This window comes from Electrophorus electricus, chromosome 4 (assembly GCF_013358815.1).
Source record: "Electrophorus electricus isolate fEleEle1 chromosome 4, fEleEle1.pri, whole genome shotgun sequence".
Classification (NCBI taxonomy): Eukaryota; Metazoa; Chordata; class Actinopteri; order Gymnotiformes; family Gymnotidae; genus Electrophorus; species Electrophorus electricus.
Window position 1 is genome coordinate 21,995,909 of NC_049538.1, and position 21,356 is coordinate 22,017,264.

The 21,356-nt window shown below is 41.1% G+C and overlaps 2 protein-coding genes across 5 annotated transcripts in view; both read right to left on the bottom strand.

The window, feature by feature from the left end:
- Positions 1-2,271: 2,271 nt before the first annotated feature.
- LOC113577193 (protein mono-ADP-ribosyltransferase PARP12-like) lies at positions 2,272-8,888 on the bottom strand (the record flags this gene model as incomplete). Its single annotated transcript, XM_035525718.1, has 12 exons — positions 2,272-3,189; positions 3,598-3,749; positions 4,121-4,251; positions 4,412-4,484; positions 6,578-6,674; positions 6,787-6,907; positions 7,018-7,186; positions 7,281-7,413; positions 7,738-7,839; positions 7,948-8,245; positions 8,344-8,479; positions 8,575-8,888. Coding segments are annotated over 12 exons (2,004 nt in total), but the record flags the coding sequence as incomplete, so codon positions are not given.
- A 992-nt stretch (positions 8,889-9,880) lies between these two features.
- srgap1a (SLIT-ROBO Rho GTPase activating protein 1a) overlaps positions 9,881-21,356 on the bottom strand; it is a 63,238-nt gene continuing 51,762 nt past the window's right edge. For all 4 annotated transcript variants that reach the window (XM_027009682.2, XM_027009681.2, XM_035525295.1 and 1 more), the window contains 4 exons: positions 17,619-17,799; positions 15,918-16,052; positions 13,705-14,059; positions 9,881-12,793 (listed from right to left, as the gene is read on the bottom strand). In XM_027009682.2, coding sequence (XP_026865483.2) covers positions 12,398-12,793; positions 13,705-14,059; positions 15,918-16,052; positions 17,619-17,799 — 1,067 coding nt within the window. In that variant the 3' untranslated portion in view covers positions 9,881-12,397. The remainder of the gene's footprint in view (positions 12,794-13,704; positions 14,060-15,917; positions 16,053-17,618; positions 17,800-21,356) is intronic.

Genomic DNA, 21,356 nt, shown 5'->3' on the forward strand with positions numbered 1-21,356 from the left:
CGGACTGGATGACAACCACTGGTCATATAAAACTTTCTGTTGACAGCGCAGTATGTGTCCAAAAAGCAATGGATTATGGCTGAACTCCAAAGACTCTTGAACCGTGTCACGGATAGCAAAAAGGAGCAGAGGAGCATCTTCATCCCAATTGTTCTCATACTCAGCACCGTAAAACCTCAGTATGTTTTTAAAAGTCTGACGGAACCTTTCCAACGCACCCTGAGACTCAGGGTGATATGCACTGGATAAGTGGTGTTGGAGATTTAATTCACATGTTACTTGGGCGAATAGGTTTGAGGTGAAATTAGTCTGTCGGACTGGATACATTTCAGTAGGCCAAAATTAGTACAGAACTTAACCAATGTTTTAATCACAGCTTTAGATTTAGGTGAACGAAGGAGAATTGCTTCTAGGTGTCTAGTGGTGGTACACATTAAAGTCAACAAATAATGATGTCCTACCCACATTTTTGGCAGGGGGCCTACACAATCTAAGAGAACTCATTCAATGGGTTCACCCATCAGATGAATTGGAACCAAAGGTGCAGGGGGAATAACCTGGTTTGGTTTCCCAACCAGTTGGCATGTATGGCAAGATTGACAGTAGTTAAATACGTATTTTCGAATTGATTGCCAAAAGAAATGTTTCAAAATCTGCTATGTGGTTTTTGCACACCCAGGTGACCTGACAATAGGTGATCATGTGGTAAAAATAAAATATGGGCATGGTATTTAGCTGGTGCCACAATTCGCGTCACAGCGTCTCACTCTTCACTGCGGTCAGTCAAAGACCACTTCTGCATTAAAACTTCATTTTCAATATAATACTCGGTATTATATCCTGTGTCTTTTTCTCATTTTTTATCTGCAAGGGTGAAGCAATGTAAAAGGGTGCTGTCAACTCTCTGAGCCACAGCCAACTCCTTTTGCGATGAGATCTGGCATCTAAGGATCAGGAACAAGGGGCACAACATTTTCTTCAGGCACTGCAAACAGGGGCATCGTCACGTACTGGCACATCACACATGAATGTTCCTTTCAGGGGGACCACATCACAGAGTTTCACAAGCAAGAAATGTGCCTAACGAAGGGAGAGGAAATTATGTTAAAATGCTGTTTGTCGACTACAGTTCAGCATTTAACACTATCATCCCCTCCCTACTCACTACTAAGTTGGAGGATCTAGGACTGCATACATCCCTGTGCGACTGGATCTCCAACTTCCTAACAGACAGACCACAATCGGTACGGGTGGGCAACTGTGCCTCATCCACCCTCACCCTCAGCACTGGAGCTCCTCAGGGTTGTGTCCTAAGCCCCCTGCTCTACTCACTGTACACCTACGACTGCACAGCCACTTCCAGCTCCACCATCATTGTCAAGTTTGCTGACGACACCATTGTCATGGGCCTGATCTCGGACAACGATGATAGGGCCTACCTGGAGGAGATTAAACACCTGGAAAATTGGTGCCAGGAAAATAATCTCCTCCTAAATGTCAGTAAGACAAAGGAGCTGATTGTGGATTGCAGCAAGAAGCAGGAGCGGCACTACCAACCTGTGAGGATCAGTGGAACCACGGTGGAGAGAGTAGATAGTTTCAGGTACCTTGGTGTTCACATCTCGCAGGACCTGTCCTGGTCCCGCCATACCAACTCCCTGGCAAAGAAGGCTCGTCAGCGTCTTTACCACCTCAGACGGCTAAGAGACTTCAGACTGCCCTCCAAGGTACTGCGGAACTTTTACACCTGCACTATCGAGAGCATCCTCACAGGTGGTTCAGGCATCTGATACCGATGCCCCAGGTCACCTCTGGCTGCAGGTATACCAGGCATGGCCAAATGGGAGGAGGCACCGGAGTGCATTCAGAATCCGCTGAAGACATGACATCTCCCAGCTGTCTTGGGAACAGCTGGGGATCCCCCAATAGTAACTAGAGGATGTGGCTGAGGACAGAGACACCTGGGCTTCTCTGCTCACCCTAATGCCACCGCAACTCTAAAATGGACTAAGAGGAGAAGATCAAAAAGATGAAGTGTTGTGTAGAGTCCAAGAAGCTGTACTGAGAGACACATAGCAAAATGTGTTTAGTTTGCACCACCTACATGAGTTTAGTGTCTGAGAATCATGCTCCACTATTGAATTATGTGTTCATAATATGTCTTGCTCATTAGAGGGTGTTATTAGCATAATCCCGAGAAGTAGGTGTGAAAAAGAAGATCTCATTTTGATTGTAAACATTTAAAGAGCAAAAGAGTATGTAAACAATGTATTTAATCACCTTACGTTTTATTGCAGTTAAGTAAAATACTTAAAAACATTTTTTTAATGTTTCTGAAGTAGAATAGCTAACGGACAATGGCAGCTAACGGATAATTGCACCACCTACATGCGTAAAAGATATCTGAGGTTTAGTGTCTAAGATTCCTGCTCCACTACTGAATTATGTGTTCATAATATGTCTTGCTCATTAGAGGATGTTATTAGCATAATCCCGATAATCACTTATCACTTATTGCAGACAAGTGAAATACTTAAAAAAAAAAAAAATATTTTAATGTTTCTGAAGTAGAATAGCTAACGGATAATGGTAGGGATTATTAAGACAATATTTAAACTACATAATTTACATCAATTTATGATTAACATAAGTTATATCATAAGGCAGATACATAGAAGATATAAATGGTTTTCGTTTCTCCTCAGTTCCTGATTTTTCAGGAAAAATTGTTTCAAGTAGCCTCTTAACAGAACTACCTGACTATTTCCTTCCATTTATCCATTTATTTTTTACATAAAACAATGAAAAATTTATGCTCCTTATTATCTGCCTTCTTAAGACAATGTAATACAAATTTTGAACCAAGCACAATAAATAAAATGTCTGGTGGTAAGAGCATAAATACCCACACTCATGAAATGAGACATTTAGACTCCACAGGAGCATACTCAATGATGAATTCTGGGTAGATCTGATACTTCTCAAAAATGACAAAAATGCTGGGGTTGGTTTCATTGTCAACACAACTGTCATAAAATCCATTAGCTGATATTTTAGGAGGACGAACAAAGTCTCTTTGTCCGTGGGTGTAGTGACCCACCAGAACCCGTGCAACAAACATTCTTTTGCAGCTGTTTTCACCCTGAGAATAATGGTCTGAGTATGAGGCATCTCTTGCAAAATAACTTCCTGATTAAGAAACAAAAAAATATGTATTGATTTCCAAAAACAATACATAATTGTATTCAGTAACATCAAATGCGTGTATTTTAAAAATAATTTTAGATGTTACAATTTTTGTGTTCATAGACTAGGCACATTACATTTACAAACAATATATATAATATTATATAGTAAGATTAGTCTAATATTTATGTCTATGATGAGAATAATTATTGAATCATCTATTCTCACCTTTGCTATACACAAAAGGCAAGCTGTATTTTAAATATAATTTTAGATGTTACACCTTCTGTGTTCATACACTAGGCACATTACTCTTACAAACGTATATAATAATATAATATTATATAGTAAGATTAGTCTAATATTTGTCTACTCTATGATGAGAATAATTATTGAATCAGCTATTCTCACCTTTGCCATACACTGTGCCATGAATCCCACAAATTCTCCAGTCAAAGTTATGCTCACAGATGGCATCTATTAGAGACTGTTCAGTTCCATGGAACAAGAGACGCTCATTCACCTCTTGCCCTCCATTCCTCGCTTTCATCTGCTCTTTCTGCCTAGTAAAACAAGAATCAAATAAGCACCAGCACAGAGTTTTATAGGGTTTTGAAGCACAGGACAGATAAGTGAGCATGTTTTCAGGTGAAGTATACATAATGCACTGATAGCCTAATTTAAATGTTCTGTGCTAAATTGTATGTAAACACTTAAGTATATTTTCACATGATCTAGATTTAATTCCTTTGTGATAACAGTGAAAATAGCCACCCATCTGACTGGTTTCTTTTAACAAAAATATGCTAAAATGTTAAACAAACGTTAAATGGAATTCAGTAATTGCTTTATTCATTCTTGTAGAATTCAAGGAAATCCCTCTTGAATGTTCAATAATAATCATTCATAGGAAGCAGATGAACTTTGACCTTACCACTGGAAGACCTTCCACAGAGAACTGTTCTGATTTCTCTGAATGCTCTTAACAGTGTAGTGGGGCATAGTCTCTTTAAACAATTTCTCTATCCTTAGGAATTCATTGTCTGTCCTAGGCAATGGAACCAGCTGCAACCAAGTATTACATTTTGCATTGTTAAAAGGTGCAATTTGTATACGGATATAACTACAATATAGCTAAGAACACAATCCCCTCAGGGACAAGGAAGATTTCAAAAGAACTCAGTCCTTGATCAGGCTGTTACATAGAATGATCAGGCCAGTGTACCTTGTAGGAGTAGCTGGGCAGGGCACCTCTATCCCAGTGTGCAGGAACCAGCACAGACGAGCTGGAGCTTTCACTCATGTGGAGAGAAATAAGCACACAGAGGAGTCTTATTCCAGACAATGGAAAACCTAATCCTGACTTGATTAAAAATGTAAATGATATATATCATTAAAATATATCAAATATTACACAACCGTTAGTTCCTACCAAGTAATTTAATTGGGCAAGACACAGCATGAGTGCTGAGAGTATAACTACATTTTAAACTACATTGGGGTTTGAAAGTTTGTGAACCCTTTAGAAGTTTTGTATTTCTGCACAAATTTGACCTAACTCTTCATCAGATTGTCACACAAGTCTTAAAGGTAGATAAAGAGAACTAAATCAAACAAATGAGACAAAAATATTAGATTATTTGCCTTCATCTGGTTTGATCCCACTGAGCAGCATTAATCCTGCACATCGGCTTGGAGGAATTTTAGCCCATTCCTTGGTACAAAACAGCTTCAATTCATTTATGTTGGTGCATTTCCTCCCATGAACTGCTTGCTTCAGGTTCTTACCCAACATTTCTATTGGATTAAGGTCAAGACTTTGACATGGCCATTCCAAAACCTTGCTCAGGGGCCCCAACAGTGGCAACTTGACAGCAGCAGGGCTTGAACTAGTAACCTTGAACTAACTACCACTGCCCCTGCTTCTCATTTAAACCAAAATATTTATTTTGCTCTCATCCATCCACAAAACATTGTTCTAATAGCCTTCTGGCTTGTGATCTTTAGCAAACTGCAGATGGGCAGCAATGTTCTTTTTAAAGAGCAGCTGTTCTTGCAACCCTGCCATTGACACCATTGTTGTTCAGTATTCTTTTGATGGTGGACTCATGAACATTAACCTTAGACAATGTGTTGCTTAGGAGTTACATTGGATTCCTTTATGACCTTGCAAACTATTACATGCCTTACTCTTGGCATGATCCATGTTGGTCCTCCTGGGGAGGGTAATAATGGTCTTGAATTTCCTTCATTTGTACACAAGCTGTCTGACTGTGGATTGGTGGAATCTAAACTCTTTAGAGATAGTTTTGTAACCTTTTCCATCCTGATGGACATCAACAACACTTGTTCTGAGGTCCTCAGAAATCTCCTTTGTTCATGCCATGATACACGTCCACAAACGTGTTGTGAAGACCAGACTTTGCTAGATTCCTGTTCTTTAAATAAAACAGGGTGCCCACTCACACCTGTTTGTCATCCCATTAATTGAAAACACCTGACTCAAATTTCATCTTTAAATTTTTTGCCAATCCTATAGGTTCACATACTTTTACCATTCACAGATATGTAATATTGGATAATTTTCCTCAATAAATAAATGACAGAGTTTAATATTTTTGATTCATTTGTTTGATTTAGTTCTCTTTACTTTTAGGACTTCTGTGACAATTTGATGATTTCAAGTCAAATATATGCAGAAATACAGACACTTCTAAAGGATTCGCAAACTTTCAAGCACCACCGTATACATGTATCACTCTGCTTTACTGGTGTTTTCTATTAACCATTAATTACATTAATGATCATTATCTATCTTAGATCATAACAAACTTTGCTGTTAACTCACTGGAATCACACATGCCATGAAAGAGACTGTCAACAGACTCTTATTTCACTGGTTGCACAATAATTGTAAACATACATGATACAAGTAGCTGGCCTGTATTAACATAGAGTAGCAAGTTAATGTGCGGAAAAATGTGTTGCTTGGCAACTGTCCAATCCCAGCCCAGATGTGGAACCATTTGTGTTGGCAGAACCAAATAAATTATTAAATGAACAAAAATATCATAAGCTATTGTCACCTATTACAGTTAAGTAATAAATGACACTTGTAGAACTGTTGTTTAAAAGAAACATCACACTTGAGGTTGTGTCTATGACCATCTCATGCCTACAATCGAGCCACAGCCAAGCTGATATTCAGTATAACACTTCCCTTCATGTGATATTACTTAAATATCAGAGGCATGAAAAGGCAAATATACTCAATCCTTGTTAAGCATTATCTGGCAATGCATGATACATGACATTAAAAATGCATCAGTTGTGAAGCTGATAAAAGCACTGTAGTGATTGGTCACTTCAGTTGGACATTTTAGTCCTATACCTTTTGATTTTGCTGTCGACCTCTGAAGCAGAGACAAATCGAGGCCTTCTCTGAATATCTCTTTTGGTTTTGTAGTGAATATTTTGTTGATACATATCTGTAAATAATACACTCAATTAACCAACATTAAGTAATGATAGGCACACTATTTATAATTTAAAAGTAATAAAAAAATCATGGTAAAATGACACATTGTTTATCTAGAGTACCTTTCATGTAGAGTATGTATGTGTGCTTCTCAGAAGTGACAGAAACCTCACTGTGCGGGTTAGATTGGTAAATATTTTCCAGTTCTTGAGAACTGAAAGGTGTTGCATGCTTCGTATCCACCTATAGATCATGACAGTGTACAGTTTTATGTGCAGTTGGATAAAATTTAAAAAGTGTTAGCCAATCACCCTGCTCAGGCCCTGCAAAAATCCAGAATAAAAGCCACTGACCCCTTGTCCATATTCAGTCCAGCCTCCTTTTTCATTCTTCCAGTACCAGAGCCACTCGGTGGTCAGGATAAAATTAGGAGGTTTGGTAACAGAGGAAGCTGTCGACAGACGACGAACTGGTGCTGCTCCACACATCATAGTATTGAAGTCGACCTGCTGAGGCCCTGGACTGAGAGTTTAGTTTTACCTCTTAAGTGAATCACTTTAAAAAATAAACCCAAGTTAACATTTCATTACCTGATCTCAAGTTAACATTTTATTACCTTATCTCGTTAGCTGGGTTACAGAATGCTCTCTCTATCTCCTCTACATTTTGCAAGTCTTTCCATGTCTGTTCATTCTTATCTAGAACTTGCCATTTATAAGGCAGATGGTAATGAACACGGATACACTTGTCTGAAAAACACAAAACACAGAAATCATCAAAGAAATTACTCTAGTAAATAATCTCATTATGAAAAAAACAGAACTGAACCATGAGCAATGCAGAACCTACGTCTACTAAGGGTAGGTCATAAATTCGGTCAGTGGTCTTTGCTGTTGTTTGACCTACCATTTACATGTTGGAAAATATAGATAATTCAAAAAATACAATCTACATTTCCAACACACTTAAAGTGAATACTGACAGAGCTAGTGTAAAGCAACATCAAAAATAACCAATGGTTTTATGTACTTGTGAGAGGTGAATTAGATTCCATAATATGTGTAGTGATTTACCTTTAAAACTGCATTCTTTGCGAATGAAGAAAAGGCAGATCTCCTTTGGGTCACTTTTACTCACTGGCCTGATGGGTGTTTGCCCTGAATTTTCTCCAGCTACTGTACACAATATAGGGGCAAAAGAAAGTAACCATTACTAACAGATAAGGAGAGGAAACATGAACCAAGTTGAAGACCGAGGCTCTCAGTGTTTTCTGCAGTTCTAACCTGTACTGGGAATAGGTTTTCTTTCCACACAAGGCAAAATAGCCATTTTCTCCTTGTAAGAAGAAATCAGAAATCTGTTTTTGTAAATCTTGCAGACGTTGGTGATGTTTTCTGCACTGATTCCTCTGCCATTCAGCATTTTCATAGCATTTGCATCAAATGAATGAGCCCGTTTGCAAGCAGCTCCAAATTTACAATTATCCTGTAAGAAGTGCTGGCAGAGGTGCAGGTTGGTGCAGGATGTCTCATATTTACAACTTCCATGTTCGCCATTCCCTTTATTATAGTGAGAGCAAACCTAAACCAAAACAGATGAAGAAGAATGCTTAGCATTCTTGCAGCAAAAACAAACAAACAAACAAAAAACCATGGTGTCAGTAATCTCTACTCACTCACTTCTGGTAGTATAGAAGGATCATTCTGTAGCAACAGCTGGAAAAGTTCTGAGTTACCAAGATTCTGAAGTCCCAGTCTTCTTAGTATAAGCGTGTTATGAGGCGAATCAAAGCCATGAGAGTTTTTACATTTCGCCCTTAGATAAAAATAAAAAATTCCACACTTGTTAAGTTTAGATTAACACCGTCAGACCCACCAATATATATTTTGTCTCTAATTTAGGGTACTCACCCGAACCTGCAGTAACCGCACACAAAATATCTGCAAAGGTGCAAATTCTGGCATCCAGCACATTTCCCAGGTAGTGTTTGACAAACTCGCAGGGATGTTTTAGCGACGATTATACTGTCGTGACTCAGCTGGAAAGATTCCCTTTTCTCCTTACCTTCAACGACGACGAACTTGTCGAAGTCAGTAAGCACTTCCAAAAGAACTTCATCAGCCACCGTGAAACGCTGTCGCAAAATCTGATCCAGACTTTTAAAATCCAAACTGCCTAGATGTTGACAAACAATGTGGAAAACATGGGATGATAGTATGTGAGACGTTGTACGTTACTCAGACTTAACTGATCTGGTGGCCACAGATGTAGTGACGTGTAGTTTATTTGTATTTAAACCAGTAATAATAATAAGTCCCACCTTCTCAGGAAGTTTCATTGCAGCGCAGTGAATTTCCCGAGAAACGAAACTAAACCAAAGAGAAAAAATCGATTACACTTTTTGATTCTTTAATGCTGCTAATAGGCCCACAGATCAAAATAGGCAACCCTGAATCAATCATTTTTTTTAAAGTCTAAGAGATGGTTAATACATAAGAATATATTTTAGAACTGATTACTTTGCTAAAGGTGTCTTTTTGCTTCAGAGTTCACCATTTGTTGTTTGACCAACCAGGATGCAGAAGGCAGACGTTTAAGAAGATTAATTCCTTCTCATGCATTACTGCAGGAGTTGTCTACTGTATTTGTTTGATGGAGAATACGCCAAGGTATTCGCACTCGCATATGGCTCCCTCCCCTCGCCGTCAGAAACGCTTGCTAATCGAAGGATTTGTAGTTTCTAGTGGCGAGGCACTTTAATAATAAAGGACATTGCTTCAGTGATGTTTGTACTCCCATTTGTCGCCATTGCAGCAATAAAATTAGGAAACTCAAAGTAAAGGAACTGATCTACACTCTTGGAACTTTAGAATCCAGTGGGTTGAATATTTTTGAATTAAACAGCTAGGCTATTTTGTAAAATATAAACTGGTTCCTCCTCCTATAAATTTAGAAGCCCTTTGCACAGCTGATGAAGGAATTCTGTCCAAAACACTTTCTCTGCAAACGTTTTGTACTTCAGTTGCATTTACTCACCAGGATCATCTGATATAATTAAAACAAACTGTTCAGAAATTATTACCTTTATTGGATATTTTACATATCCCCAAATGATTTCATTTTACTTAAGCATGCACGTTAGTGGAGAAAACATTTTCCGGTTAAAATGTGATTGTGAGGATTGAGCTGGGAAAATATGACATGACAACAACAGACTGACCAAACTATGTTCTTTATTAGAAACACACACTACAGGGAACAGGCCCCACAGAGCTCTACCACTTGTTAGATGTTACATGCCAAATATACAGTCCTATACATAAAAGTGCAACATCATTATGAATAAGCAATTTCTTAATTTGATCTTTCTTACTAATTTATAATGTATTCACCATCTTTTCCTAAGCACTGCACTGGTTCTGAAGCATGAACGCAACAGCACAGAGAACATTTGTTTGAAGTTCCTCTAAAATAGATTTTAAAGGCACTTTCACAACTCCATACAACAGAGGTACATAGACACACTGACAGAACAGCAGTCAAGTAGAGGTTCTGCTACTAAGTACAGTTACGTAGGGATACGTCATTTCCTAAGGCCCATATGAAATCCTGAAACCAATATGCAATCTAATAAAGCCTTTTCTGCCTGCAATGCACCATCTTACAAAAAGAAACCTATATTAAAATGTTATCATTACAATGTAATAGCATTTCAAAAGGCAAAATAAGTCATGTTTAAAATACATAATGAAATGCAAGCAAAAGATTACTTTTATTTCTCTTGTCTAGCTTGCAATATTAGTTCAACAAGAGACGATTCACACTTGTACATAAACTAAAATGTATGGTTGTCAAACAAACACACACACACACACACACACACACACACACACACACAGTCTCCTTTGTGCTCCACCAATGCCAGCAGTGTTTTGATTTTATTCACTGTGCTTAACAAATTTACCTTTATTAGTATTACCAATATTCAATAATATCCAATTACGAATGTCAAATATGATCTATGCAAATTAACACTTGGTAACCATTCTTGACAATGGCCAATTTATGCACATACATAAATGTCTAAGGAACACTATACATTTACAGCGTGTCTTTTAGAATCATTGTGAAATTTTTATTACAATACACTTCAGACATGTTATTTTCAAAAAGCTTAGTGTTGATGATAACATGGAAATTTTACAGTAACAGTCGGTGAGTCCATGGCTATTGGCATCATTCCTTTGTTTGGTAAAACTATAGAAATATTGCCTTGAGTCTTTTTGAAGTCTTTTATAAAGACTTTAAAAAGTTACTTGCATAAGTAAAGTAATAGAATTGCTCTACATGCTCTACAGGTATGAGGCCTTAACTCAGAGAGAGAGAGAGAGAGAAGCATTTCTGACAGTGAGGCCACTGACGTTCTGTACCATTTCTCTAAAGGGCTGCATGGGTGTTTATTAAAGTTGAGTGGAGTTGCATTTGACTTGTGCACAAGACTGACTCACAAAACAGTTCAGAATGCATGACTGGGGAGACTGGTATTCTTAGTGATGGCAAAAGTTGTGAAAAAGCAAAGCAGATTTTTTTTTTTCAGCAGTTGTATTTCTTATTACTAATGTTCTATATTCCATTCATGGCAAGAGTAAAATTAATTACAGTACTAAACTGAGAAACTGCTCTAGAGAAATCAAGGCTATTTAACTTTGTTATAGAGGATAACTGAGTATACAGATATTACTTTAATTACTATCAAAAATATAATATTCAAGGTAAGGTCTTGCACATACTACTTTACTTGGCCTAAAAAATCCAACTTCCTTTCAGAATGAGAAATTAGCAGCCTTATTGAAAAAGACAAAATTAGTTTATGTGGCAGTGCTGCTTTGCTACCAGTAAACCACATTCATTGTTTATAAACTCATCAACTGTAGGCTCAGGTCCAAGTAAGACATAGAAACTACTTTTCCCACAACTCCAAGGCTGTAAACAGAGAAACAACAGAGCCTGCTTTGTTTCTGTATTATTCACATTTAGCAGTCCTCTAGTGGATGTAAACTACCAACATCAAGTTATTCTAATCACACAGGAAGCCTTCGTGATTTGTTGCTTTCTTTTGTATCATAGTTTCTTGATCTTGTTACAGTTTTATATATTCATACTGATAATTACTGAAGAACTAAGATGTTCTATGTACATGCAAGAAGTTATCAGATGCACATCATTAGCTGCTTTCTACAGACTGCACCTATTTTGCATAAGAATCAGACCAAATAATTCTTCATTTATTGATGAACACCAAAGAGCCGAAAAGTACATGTAGATGCTGAGAAACAAAAGGTTTATTACTAACCTGTATAATTATTATTATCATATAGTTTACATCAGTACGTAAACATCCCTGTCTGTGACCCCTCTAGACTTTGCCCATGGGCTACATTTTCCAATGGTCTAGGGTCAGTTCAGCTGTGAGGCTCATACAGTTTTACCACTGAAAAAGAGCTGTACAGTGGAGAGTTTGTGTATTGGACAAGGTTGTACAGGTATTATTTCACTCCATTTAATGAATCTACAAAGAATGTTATAGAGAAAGCTATATACCCACATGAGAGCCAGACAGAATGTTCAGAGACAATAAAATCAACTAAAAGTACCGCACCCCCTGCAGGTCCTGCCCTCTGCCTTTGCTAGGACATCCTGCGGGTCTCTTGCAGGTGCTTTGCCATGGTGGGCTCACATGGTGCACGACTTGTCCAGAGGCTCCTGGGACGGGGGAGCTGGAGGCTGAGCCGAGCCCAGCTTTGGCAGTGGTACAGAAGGCTTGGGCCGTAGGGCGGGGGGTTTGAGCTGCACGCCCATGCGCGGCGCCACAGCGGGCTTGAAGGTGCTCAGGGTGTCGCCGGAGGAGCTGGTGCTGCGGCGCATGGGTGGTTCGGCGCCGGCCATTGGCGTCGGCCGCAGCAGCAGGCCCGGGAGGTGGCTCAGCACCTCGTTGGACCCGACTGGGCCTGGAGCACTTTTCATCTGCTCCAGCGTGTCCAGCACCACGTCAGGAGCATGCTTGGCTGAGCTCTGCCTCTCCAGCTCACGTAGTTCGTTCAGCGCCGTGTTCATCGTCTCCTCTATGTCCTAGCCAGGTGGAGGGAACGGAGATGGAGAAAATAAAGAAGAAGAACAAAGTCACTCTGTATAAATTTATGGTAACTGCATTGTAATCACTCTACTTTAGTTTTCCAACCACCATAATTTGAGGTAAAAAAAAGAAAAAAAAAAGAAAAAAGAATGGTGACAAGTTCCCAGCTGAATTTAGTGAGTGTCCTCTACATGAACTTTGGTGTTATCATTAGTGTTCCACCCAAGCCTTCCCTGATGCTCACTATGATCATCAACACCATCTCTCCTTCATTAGAGCCCATCAAGAATCCGAACTCATTATGCAGTATTTCTTGTCTCTGCCCATAACACAGCATGAGTTCCATATAATGGAACATACACAGGAATGTTTGTGGTTCTACAGTTCATCGATCACTGTTGATAAGGACCTTGACATGACTGGTAGTAGTGGTGTTGAGACATGCGCTTGACTTGGATTAAAGTGAGGGAGAGTTGCACAGCGTCAACCTCACTCTCTAGTCCCAAGCCCATCTGGATCCAGTGGCAAGACAAAAAGTCATGACGACTGGAGATGGGACTCTTGTTTAGCAGAACCTCCCATGCCACGCCACAAAAGACAAGGAAAGCACTATACTGACTCTTTCCCAGATGCTTTAGGAAAAAAAAAAGAGCACATAAAAGGAGCATCATTTCAACATGGACAAACATCCAGGAATGAACTTCATCTGACCTCATACGAGCCGTCACTGCATATCTCAGTATTCGCTTGCACACCTTGACCTGGACTTTGTGTACACTGTTTATGTGAGGGATGTGTGTGTGTATTGAACAGTGAATCATTACAGGAGGTAGTCACTAAATATGTTACGGGGGGGGGGGCATACAGTGCATGGGGTGAGGGCTGTGATCACCCGCCTGCTGCTTACCTGTGCGATGCTCTCCGGGTCCAGACCCTTGCCATGAGCCTCGGAGAAGCCTGGGTACTGACCCGAGGATGTGGACCTACGGATGGGTGGGCTCTCCAGCTTCTTGAGGGACTCATGGCGGCTGATGTTGGTCAGGCTGCCGTGGCCCGCACGCCGTCGCCTATCGGGGCTGTCAATGGGGACTGGGCCCCGGCTGCGCAGGAGCTCCCGGGGGCTGTAGTGCCCCAGTACGGGCGAGCCCAGGTCCGCCGTCCTGTGGCTGCCATGGCTCTGCGAGGGGTGAACCACGCAGTGGGAATCGCCAGGCCGTGCTGGGGGCCTGCGGCTGGGGGGGTCACTTCTCTTCCTCTGTCGGCTGCGGGGGAGAGGTGGGTTGCATGAGTTTCGGTGTGCAAAACGGTGTTGTGTGTGCCATAATGATCTGTAGTCAATGATGTCATTGTAGCAGACCGTCTTTCTTTGATTTAACAATCTGGAGGTACAACACCATATGGACATAAAGTCACATTTATGCAGCCAATACACACCTTTATAGATGTGTTGTTTAAGTATTTAGTATTGAAACGTATTTTCAAAATTTACTATGACATTAACACAGTTTTTAACAATGTGGCTATATTCTGAACATGACAAAATTGCCTAACAACATACGAATGAGTTACCTGATTGTTTGCTGTTGAATGCTGAGAGTAATGATTTATCTAAATACAGTCAGCTAAACACCACACAATAATTCTTTTACACTACCATGTGAATATTTATGTAAACTAGTGAGTTGATTTGCTGTCATTACCGCTTAATCTGACCCTTAATGGATCTTCTCTTAATTCCCTGATAATGGGAAGTGTCTGTGTCTTCAGAATTATTATGACACTCCATAATTGACAGAAATTAGTTAAATATGAGGACTTTTTCAGAAGTACCAGTTTATATACAGCAAGGCTGCTCAAGATGATCGATGTTCTGTAAGATTCTAGCAGTTAATGACAGACAGGTAATTTGATAGGTAGATGCAGGGGGAAAAAGCAACAGGAGGCTGACTGAGAAATACGTGATCATGTTGCAGAGCAGTGCAACGCCATAGATTCACAGGTGGAACTAAGGCCAGCTTCACTGTGTTTGGAATAATGGGCAAACACACTGATCCAGGGAAAGAATGTGCAATTGCACTTTTTGACCAGCAGAGTGTGCTCTACACCACATGAAAACATTCATGTTCAAATATGCAAGAATGACAAACCAACAGAGACTCTTTGAGGCAAGCCACAATAGCTTATGTAGCGTAAGAGTTGATTCTGGGATTTGATTTTGGATTAAAATGTCCCCTTCACTAGTGTAACCAATGTATCTTAAAGTAAGCTGTGTGAAGTCCCTAATGCTTAAACATTTGATTTTTGATCACATCTGATTAAGATCACAAAAACTAGACAAACAATTTAGTTTATTGAATGGCAGTGCAATATTGAAATTGCTGAGCTTTTGTTGAAATGAAATGTAACTGCTGAATTTATTTATCCAGCAGTGATGCTCTTCTCTTCCAGAAATAGTTCTTGAAGAGTATATTTGGTACTGAAGAACTACACTTTATGATTTGATCACTATAATCTCATTCTGTTTACTGCACTGCACTGAATTAGACAGGAAGCTCTCCTTCTCCTGAAGGAAGCATGTTCTTAACTGCTCTCATGCAAGGAGAATGTCTAAAAAAAGACAAATCCAATGAATGATTTAGAAGTGAGGAGACACTGCTGTAAGAGAGGGGAGAGAGGGAGACAGACGAGATGAAGACTATGCGCCAGTTAAGTGGGTCCTGCATTCCCAATGATCTGAAAGATCAAACACGGATTAAAAACAACCCATGTAAATAAACTGTTAAATGTTCACTCTGCTTTTACACTCATGTGAAAACAATGTGGATGAGAAGAACCACATATGAACTGGTAGTCTTCAGTTGGTTTGTTATACAAGATTTCAAAGGAAACACAATAGTACATGTGGAAATGTGGGTATGATCAGGGGACGAACCAGGCCCTCCCTTTCTTTAAGGCAACTGATAGTAGATGTTTGGAGTTGTTTTTTGTACTGTGAGTTGGAATTACTGTCCATAAAGGATTTATTTGGGATGCACGCACCATCTGCAGTTGCAGACCGAGTGATATGTTGGGAGTTTCAACGGACAGTGTGTTACTGTGGAAACGGTTCCATTGTCTCACCTGCTGATATAAGAGTCGGGGAGCCTTTCTGAAGGGGACCCCCGATCCCTGCTGGAGCCCATCTCTTCTCCTCCATGGCCACTGCTAGTCTCACTGTCAGCCTTCTGGCTTAAAGTGTCTGAGAAGGTATCATCCCTGAGACATAAACCACACGAGGACAAAATAAACCTCATTAGTCAGCTTGTAGTGAAGTGCCTACTGGCCTGCTACATACTGCGCTGCTTTAGAACACAGAGATAACTGACCAAAGCAGCACATCTCATCTAGCTTTAAAGCTTAACAACACATTAGTTTTAAACTATTATATTAAAACCACAGTAAAAAACAAACAAACATGACAACATTATACCTGTGGCAAATGAAATGTGGAATCAGACTGTGGGACTGAAAGCACAGAAGTCTCCATCTAAAAGGACTTTGCGCAGATGGTGTGTGTGCATGTACAGTCAGTGAAATCACAGCTAAGAGCACAGGACATGTGGCTGGAACACCGTGCACACAAACGCCTGCCAGCATTCGCTTGCCTACACATCAATGAGACGATTCCCAACTTACCTAATGAATCACTGTAAGATGTGTGCAGTGTTTCGACCTCTAGTACCCTAAATCAGTTGTGGGTATCATGTGGGAGCGAAACACTGTGCTTTGTAGCAGCACACTCCTGGCTCTGTGCTTATGGAGGATATCCTGCCTGTGTGGGAGTCACTGCGCAGACTTCCTTTCCCTCTAAATGTGTCTCTTTGCAGGACTGAGTGCCTGACACTGGCTACCTCTGCCCCTTCACCTCCCTCCGGCTGGCCTGTGAATTACCTCACACCTAGCTCACATCAGCAAAGAGCCCCAGGATACATTATTCATACATGCACCCACGCACGCACACCAGCGCACACACACAAGCGCACACACACGCACACACGTCTTTGCTCTGGGTGTGGCATCACTCCGGCCAGTGCCTGATCCATTAGCTTTGCCCTCTTAGCAAGAAATCTAATGTGTTCAGTTTTGCTGCACAGGTTTCCTAGGCAGCAGTCGTCATGGCTGTGGTATTTGCTTAAGAAAGAGTTTACAGTGGACTGAACTACAGTGACATAATGAAATGGCATTCCCACTGCTGCCAAGATGAGTAAACTAGGGAAGGACAGCCAACAAGAGACTACCATCTAATCCCATGGCCCACTGTTACTGATAGGCTAAGCTCAGGTACCAAGGCTCTGTTTCTCTGAGAACCTGGCAAACTTAGAATATCAAAAAGATATAAAGGATTGGCAGATAAAAGTCACGAATATGATACCGTACTGAGCAGCACCATCACTTTTTCCCCACACAAAGAAAGAGGTACTGACAGATTTAAAGAGGACAATATCTGATCATTCTTTATTATCATGTAGTTAACAATACCAGTTAAATCCACAGAAACAATGTTGTGATAGGAAGTTTCCTAAACCGATTTACTCTAAAGAAAGTGACCTTGAGAGAGCTCTCTCTGGAAATGCTACAGCAATAAGGACTACCTAAGTGAAAACCCGATACTGAAACTGGGTCTGAGGAAATGTCATAGAGGTGGCAAAATTCTCTGTTCAGTCATTGCGAAATTTGGGAATTGTCAAAAATTTGCTGACTGCATGTAAATAAGGGAAGCAAGCAAAGCGATGAAGACCTTTCAGTCTGAGGCTTGGGCACTGTTGAGAGAACCCTACTCACATGTCCTGCACCACGATGTACTGGTGTGGCACGAGTCCGTCGATGCCGTTGTGTCGGCCTTCCCACCAGTCGTCTGAGGCCCGCTGGTAGAGCAGCAGAGACGCCCCCTTTTTGAACGACAGCTCGCGTGCCGAACGGCCCACGTAGTCGAACTTGGCTATGGCTTCGATGGGCTCACCTTCTGCACAGGACACACACACAGGCACGAGAAAGACAGGGACCTTAGAGACAGTTCAAAAGAATAAGCAGCCAGAGATCCTAAGCCACTTCAACCCCTTTATCCTGGAAAGAATCAGGGAGATTTCAGTGGCTACAACCAAGCAAAGTGCTTGAAGAGTAGGACCATAACCAGCACTGGATATGATATTTATAAAATCCACTTGGAAGGAATCCACTTGGAATGAATCCATGCATTTCATGCCACCCCAGGGCCTGGACGCAGGCTTTTTGCGGCTGTACATTATGCATTTTTAGTAAATTACTGTTTGACTGCAGTAATACCACCAGAAAAACTGGCCACAGTTCCAACCTTCACTGCTATGACCCTCTCCATGGGAGAACTCAGGAGAGTGACAGAGGGCTTCGATGCATGTAAAACAGGTACAGGTCTGGCAGCACTGGAGGCTGCCCTACCGTTGCTTTATCAATGCGTCCTAGCTGATATCTTGGCCTGTGTGAGGCCACATTCAAACCCACAACATCATGGCTCGCAGAAGGAATGTGCAGCAGAACAGTGGCCTATCAAAGCATTCGATGCACAGCACAACTATTACAGTATTATCTTAATAATGTGCTTTTATTGAAATAATTCTAAATTTGTAATGCTGAGTGCAACCACTAAATATACAAAGATATTTGGAAGGTACGGAAAAGGTGAACCACACTTTTAAAAAGCCACCATGAAAAGCACACAGGCTTAGGGGTATAGCAGGGAAGCAGTGCAGGCAATGAGGTGGTGAGTGAAAAGCTAAAAATAGCTGCCGCTCCTTTATCTCTTTCTTCGTTTTTTTTGTAGTCAATTTCCACCCGTCAGGTAATTCTCCCCATCACACAGCAGCTGCCTACCAGGGAGGGCGAGGCCAGTCACGTGTCTCCTCTGAAGCACATGCAGCCAAACGGCACATGATTTCAGAGCCGAGCACGCAGCACAAGAGGCTGCTCTGTGGAAGCAGGCATTACTGCTCACCTGGCACAGGCTCACATATGACGAGGAGCAGTCTGAACACAGAACACAGACTTAACAGAGTGGAGATAAAGCGTGGAATGTTCTGAAAGAGCACAGTCCTCTTTACATACTCATATAATGGAATCCATGATTTAAACACGCACAAAAAGGCACAGTGGATGTCCCCCCCCCCACCGACAGTTATCTTCGGCCTAGATTACAACAGTGCAGAGTAGAAAATGAAGAGCTAAGATTATATTTAACAAAACTTTGGCTAATTCAATCTTATAGTAATTGCAATTACACATACTAAGATTAACACTCTAATTACCACAGAGTAATTTTAATTGAAATAAACAGAAAAAAACAATGAAACTAAAGCCCATGACTCAACAGTGTCTGCCAACCATGGATAACGTGTAGCCCCTGGACTACCGAACATAGCACATGGTCATATGGGCTTCCTGGAGACCTGGAATGGTGTGCCAGGAAAGACACATGGCTCTGGGCTTTCCCAGCACTCATACCCATGGAGCTGTATACACACCATCCACTGCCCACTTTTGCTGTATCAAGGCCTGCTGAACTCACGCGCGCGCACACACACACACACACACACACACACACACACACACACACACACACACACACACACACACACACACACACACACACACACACACACACACAAATATACACACAAATAAGTGATTATGTAGCAATTCAGGATCTGAGAGTTACCTAAAGTGAGGCCTAAATCTGTCCAAATGAACAGTGTGAACACAACCCTTTGAAGGTCTTTTGTCTCTGTAAAGAACCAACAAGTATAAAAGTCCTGGAATGGCCAACCTTCCCAAGTATGGGACACCAAAAATGTATCCAACACCAAAAATGTATAGCTTGGCAAGGCACACAGACAAAATCACAGCCGGACAACTGGTCCCCTCCCCGTCTCTGTCCTTTGCTTCAATCTCTCTTACATGTGCATCCTCTCTGCTCAGAGGCCAACATCCTCCCCTAGCTACATAATGCTCTTCAAAGGCCCTGTTTGGTCTCCACTTCACCTGTATTTCTCAGTGTGTATGGCCACATTGCAGGAAGTCGCATAACGTAAAATGCAGCCCTTCTTGACCAGCAGGATACATAGAGTACCTAGCAACAGACACAGAGAGTGCATACAGTGATAGGCTTGTTTTAGACATATAGGACAACACTGCATACACAGCGTGAGTAGCTCTGCCCCTGGCTCCATGGCTCTATGGCACCAGCTCCTCCACCACATTGCCTCCTCACTAGGAGTCATACAGTGGTTCTGAAAGGCACTTCCAGGACCCAGTTTCCAGCCGACTTTAAGTGTCCACTGGGAGTGGTTGCCAAATACTGAAGACCATGGACTAAAGAAACTCAGATATTCTCCAGAGGCAAATGATTAGTTGCCAATTAATACCAGTAATCTGACCCAAGTTTCCTATTATGAAAGGCAGACAAAACACAATGTTAGCAGTGCAGGCATAATTGGGTGAGAACCTAAGTCAGCTGAACGAGCCACAAGTGTCCCACCGAGAGCCAAAGCTAGGACGAACCTCCTCCTCCTGAACACCCAACAGGGCAAGAATATTTGGAGCAAAACCATGGCAATTAAGATTTTTATACTTGTGGATATTTATAATGAGCTGGGACTGTGAATTACATCAAGCATCAGTGGTAGCTGATAGAAATTCTGACAAACATACAGCTAACCAGGTGACTGAGATCTGATGGGCAGTGAGATGAGAACAGGCCAAGATAATGTGAGTGTAGAAACACTGAATTAGGGGCTGATGATGACTGATGGTTGTAAGTGAAATGCTTGTATAGCATGTCATCAAGTTTGGGGGTGTTTCAGTTGCCATGAGAATGGGATTTGTCTTTTCTGCAGTGTTTGGAGAAGCACTGATTGGAAAGATGATAAAAGTGGAGCCTTGGGAATAGACACTGCCACCTGTCATGGATAAAGCTGAACAGCAAATGTGAACGTCCCTTAGCTCCCTCAACAATGGTCATCAAATATGATTCCAGCATCTTCCATTTCAAAGCAAAGGTTAGATACATTAATTCTTTATTTGCAGAGAAATGGATAAACTGTGCTAGGTACCATTTAGAAACTTTACTCACTACAGATCTGTTGTGCATTAATATAGTGGTTTAGAGTTGAATTTATTCGAAAACCATATTTAGAACAATGTTCAAACAGCCGTACACCCACACGGTCTGTTTGTGAAGGCTGAAATAAAAACCTGTATAAAAAATGTATTCCTGCTCCCACAAATGAGATGTCTGTTTTCAGTAGGATTGCATGCAGTTTGTTGCTCGGACACACTTCTGCTCTCGGCTCCTTTGAAGGGCTACACAGAGGAGCTGGCTGAAAGTTCACTACCTCACACAGTCTTAACCTCTGTCCCACTCTTATTGCAGCTCTCTAGCCAGAACTGCTTTGCATACAGTAGCTCAGCTGGCAGGCAGCTTGGATTCTGGGCCTCATGAAAATTCTAGCATTCTTCGCTTGCTTTTGAATTTCTTTCCTTCTTTTTTTC